The sequence below is a fragment of the Triplophysa rosa genome, linkage group LG10, assembly GCF_024868665.1.
Source record: "Triplophysa rosa linkage group LG10, Trosa_1v2, whole genome shotgun sequence".
In the NCBI taxonomy this organism is placed as follows: domain Eukaryota; kingdom Metazoa; phylum Chordata; class Actinopteri; order Cypriniformes; family Nemacheilidae; genus Triplophysa; species Triplophysa rosa.
In genome coordinates this window covers 8,061,289-8,066,127 of record NC_079899.1, presented here as the reverse complement: position 1 = coordinate 8,066,127, position 4,839 = coordinate 8,061,289, and the positions used below count along the sequence as shown (strand labels likewise).

The 4,839-nt window shown below is 39.9% G+C and overlaps 1 protein-coding gene across 1 annotated transcript in view; it reads left to right on the top strand.

Annotated features, from left to right (window-relative positions):
• Window positions 1-416: 416 nt before the first annotated feature.
• The window catches only part of LOC130560356 (uncharacterized protein K02A2.6-like), a 12,393-nt gene continuing 7,970 nt past the window's right edge, over window positions 417-4,839 (top strand). The window contains exons 1-2 of the mRNA XM_057344074.1: window positions 417-2,666; window positions 2,880-2,956. Coding sequence (XP_057200057.1) covers window positions 674-2,666; window positions 2,880-2,956 — 2,070 coding nt within the window. The 5' untranslated portion in view covers window positions 417-673. The remainder of the gene's footprint in view (window positions 2,667-2,879; window positions 2,957-4,839) is intronic.

Below are 4,839 nucleotides of genomic sequence, written 5' to 3'. Positions count from 1 at the left end.
GGGTCCGTGTAGGTCCGTGTATCATCTGATCATTTGATTATTCCATTCAATATAACAAACGGAAAAAGAAAAAAACAGTCGATATTTCGTTTTTCCGTTATTCTGTATGCACAAAAATAAAAAAACGATGTTTTTCTTCTTATTTCATCTTGAAACGGGAAATCCAATAAATAAATAAACCAAAACCAAATAACGACCTTAATTACTGTTTTTCTCATTTTTTGGTGATGTTGCACGGATTTCTGCGCGCGCGAGCGTGGCAGCGCGCCTAGAGCTCTTCACGAATCTCGCGATCGATCAATTATCATTTACAATGGCTTCACTCGAGCTGTACATGTTTCATATTCATCAAATGTTTTTAAATAATATGACATATCACGAGATATCGGAAAAGAGGCTCTCTGGGGAATGTAATGATAGTGGTTTTGTTAAGTAGTGGCAACCCTGTCGAGTATATATCTGCGCATGTGCAGAGGTACGGGGCAGGCTAATAGTGTGGCGTGGTGGCAGCACGCCACTGGGAACACTGTCAATAAACTAATCGACTTTAGGATTCAATTGATCTGCAGTGTTGTGTTTATTGGCACCTCGACTACGACATGGTGTCAGAAGTGGCTTCAGAAGTGAAAGTTTGTGGATAACGCCTATACGTGTGACGAGAAAACACAGCAGGATGGAAGGATTACAGCCGCCTCCGAAGCTTCAACTGACCGGTAATGTTGCTGAAAACTGGAGAAGATTTAAGCAAAGATTTTTGCTGTATTTGTCTGCAATTGATGGAGATCGCAAGGTAGAAAAAATGAAGGCGTCATTATTTCTTCATGTGGTTGGTGATGAAGCTTTGGAAGTATATAATAATTTCACTTTTGAAGCAGAAGAAGAGAGCTTGAAGTTGCAGCCGATAATGGACAAGTTTGAAGCGTTTTGTATACCGAAGAGAAATGTTACTTATGAAAGGCATCGATTTTTTATGTGTATGCAGAAAAGCGGAGAAACAATTGACCAGTATGTGACTGAGCTCAGATATAGAAGTAAAACGTGTGAGTTTGGAGAGTTAACAGATTCCCTGATAAAGGACAGAATTGTATGTGGAGTACCTGACAATGGATTGAGGGAACGATTGCTTAGAGAACAAAATTTGGATTTAGAGAAGGCTCTTTCTCTTTGTAGAGCGGCAGAGACTGTAAAAACGCAAGCTAAAGAATTGTTGAATGAAACTTGTGCTGTGGATGTCGTAAATAAGTACCAGACAACCAGCGTAAGTGCAAACCAAGCAACGAAGCAACCAGAAAGAAGTAGAATGGTAATCGATAAGCAGCAGAAAACATGTGATCGTTGTGGGATGCAACATCCACCGAGAAAATGTCCAGCTTACGGTAAAAGTTGCAACAATTGTGGAAAAGATAATCACTATGCACGCTGTTGTAAAGCTAAACGAATGTCAAGCCAAGTAAATGCAGTTACTGAGTGTGAAGTTGAAGAATTTTATGTGGATGCAGTAGCAGAAGGTGGAGAAGGAGAACAAAAAGAGTGGTCGGTACAACTGCAAATAAACAACATGACAATAGCATTTAAAATTGATACTGGAGCTCAAGTTAATGTCATTTCTGAAATGGAGTTCAATAAATTAAAGCCTCGACCAAAGTTGTATGCTGCTAAAGTAAAAGTGACTGGATATTCTGGAGCGAACATACCAGTGAAAGGAAAATGTGTTGCAAAAATACGATATAAGGATAAAGATCATAGTCTGTCATTTGTAGTGGTGCCAAAGGATTGTCAAGGCTTGTTAGGCTTGTCTGCTTGTGAGAAACTGAATCTGGTGAAAAGAGTGCTGGTCGTGGAAGAATCAAAAGAGTCTGAACCAGAGTATGACTCAATTCTAAGAGAGTATGAGGATGTGTTTAAAGGTTTAGGCTGTCTGTCAGGTGAGCATACCATCCAAACTGATGAAACTGTGCATCCAGTTATACATCCATGTCGAAAGGTACCGTTTGCACTTCAGAGACAATTAAAAGATGAGCTGGAGAGAATGGAGAAGTTAGGAGTGATACGGAAAATAGATCAGCCCACAGAATGGGTTAGTTCATTTGTGATTGTTGACAAGAAGAATGGAAAACTTCGAATTTGTCTCGATCCTAGAGATCTGAACAGAGCAATTAAGAGAGAACATTTCAAGCTTCCTACACGTGAAGAGATTATGGCACAGTTTGCAAATGCCAAATATTTTAGCAAGCTAGATGCATCATCAGGATTTTGGCAGTTAAAATTGGATGCTGCCAGCTCAAAACTTTGCACGTTTAATACACCATATGGGAGATATTGTTTTTTAAGGCTTCCTTTTGGAATTGCTTCTGCTCCTGAGGTGTATCATAAAACGGTGCATATGATATATGAACACATGGAAGGTGTTGATACATCGATGGATGATATAATTGTTTGGGGAGCGTCGAAAGACGAGCATGATGCAAGGTTAAAAAAGGTTTTGGAAGCAACCAGGCGTGCAAATTTGAAGTTGAATAAAGAAAAGTGCCAAATGGGAGTGACTGAATTAACGTTCTTGGGTGACAATATCAGTAAAGCAGGAGTGCGACCAGATCCCAGGAAGATCTCTGCTATTGAACATATGCCAAGACCACAATGTGTAAAAGACGTACAGAGATTCATGGGTATGTTGAATTATATGAGTAAATTCATACCTAATCTGTCTGAAAAGATAGCTCCATTGAGATGGTTAACTGAGAAAAAGAATGCATGGAATTGGAATCATGAACAGGAGTCTGCTTGGCAACATTTGAAAGTGTTATTAACTAAAGAGCCAGTGTTGAAGTTTTATGATCCTAAACGTCCCATTAAAATTTCATCTGATGCTTCACAAACAGGATTGGGAGCAGTCCTACTTCAGGATTATGATGGAATCTGGCAACCANCTACCGTTCCTTTAAGTGGCTTAACCAAAGTGACTTTTTTTGACATATTAAAAGTTCTATAAAATTAGATAAAAATGACAATTATTAAGTTCGTTATTATCTGATAACGAAACAGCGCCTCCACTGTGGCGTAATGTCGCAACTGCAGTTACAAATGACAGTCTGTTAAATGCACGCAGCATTTCTTGTAAAGACTCTACCATAATTTTGGCGATAGCCTGAGGCGGCACGACATTTGACGGAGGCGGCCGCCTCCAATTTCTCTATGCAGGAAAAACCCTGGACACTGGTTCTGTAGGTATGTGTGCGAGGCTGTTTGATGAGAGCGTCTTATGTCATTCTTGAGTGGCGTGTAATAGATCACAATGACGGTGAGAAGAGGTGGAGATGTGCAGTAGACTGACATCAGCATGACTGTTTGTAATTGAAAGCAGTCCTGTCCTCTATAGACCTGCCATTGTGACTGCTTCCTCCTTTAAAGAGGGTTTTCCCCCTGTTTAGGAGAAATTATGCTTATAGTTTAATACGTGAATCTCCAGTTTGGTTGTAGGTAGGGTTGGTAGATAAGAAGGTTTGTAACAGAATTGAATGTCAACCACAACACGTTTTCCTATTGAGTACCTCAGAGATGACGTATTTTTGTATGCAAACCCCGGAAGCGATTTAGCATTTTAGGCCTTCCGGTTCCATCAATGGGTTTTTGGTAAATCGCACGAAATAAGGTCTGTGGTAAACAAAACCTCTAAATATTTTCACGTTTTATTCTATGACATAAAACACACCAGTTATAACCCGCTTGTGATTTTTTAAAGCCTTATTGTGTCTTAAAAACGGCGGTTGTTAACAAGTTGCTAAAAGCGACTACCTCCTTTGGTGGGGACGTACAGTATATAAAGCTCACAAATAATGCAACATGGGCACAGATCTCTTAAAACGTAGATGCAGATTCATTCACGGAGTAATTACTTACCAGGGAACACATTTTTAATAAAGTTTGAAAGAGTTGTCGGAGGCTTGGTGGTGGTGACGTTGATATCGAGCGACCTTAAGTGTAGTCTGTTTATAGCATCGTGTTAGCTTTTTACTTCTGCCGATTGTATTTCGGCTTCAAAAGTAACAAAGGTGGTGTTAATTTGTAAAGATTATCTTGACAGACAAAATGTGTAAACATAATAAACCTTTGTTAATCACAGAGCTTATTTTTAGCGATCTTCCAAAAGTCTATGGGAAAAATGCATAGGCTTTCGGACGAGCGAACCAGCGCAGCGCTTATTTCCGGGTTAGCATACAAATATATGTCATCTCTGAGGTACTGGATTGCATGTATACTGCGGTATGTAAATAAGTGGGCGTGGTTAACTCACAAAGATAACGATGGTTTGGTCTCAAATGAACCCATTCAACCTCTTCCGTCCGACTGTATACTATGTAAGGGTTGATGTTAGGGATGGGCGATATTATATCGTTTGTGATATACCGGTAGAAATTCCCCACACGATAGGAATTAGGCTTCCCGCGATATAAACGATAAATTCTAGTTGATTCACAGCTCATATGTGAAGCGAAAACGGGTATAGCGGAGGGCGGACGTGAAGCTGAGAAAGACTTTGCACTCAAAGACGAGCTCTAAATCTCGTTTAGGTTGGCACTGTAGATGCATCCGAGTTCATGTTTAGTTTCACTTTCGTTTTATTTAATTCGTTTGTTAAGTATTCGTTGATAGTCATAATACGTTACACCACAACATTTAGTTTGGCTAAAAGTATTTATTTAAACATTCGTTAGATGTTATGCGCGCGTGCGCAAATTGTTTAATACGATTTCTTGCCTGTTATATACAGGATGAACGGAGCGTCCCGTGCGCAGCTCGCGCCCACATGTGCTTTCATAGCGACACAGCGCGCACAGCACT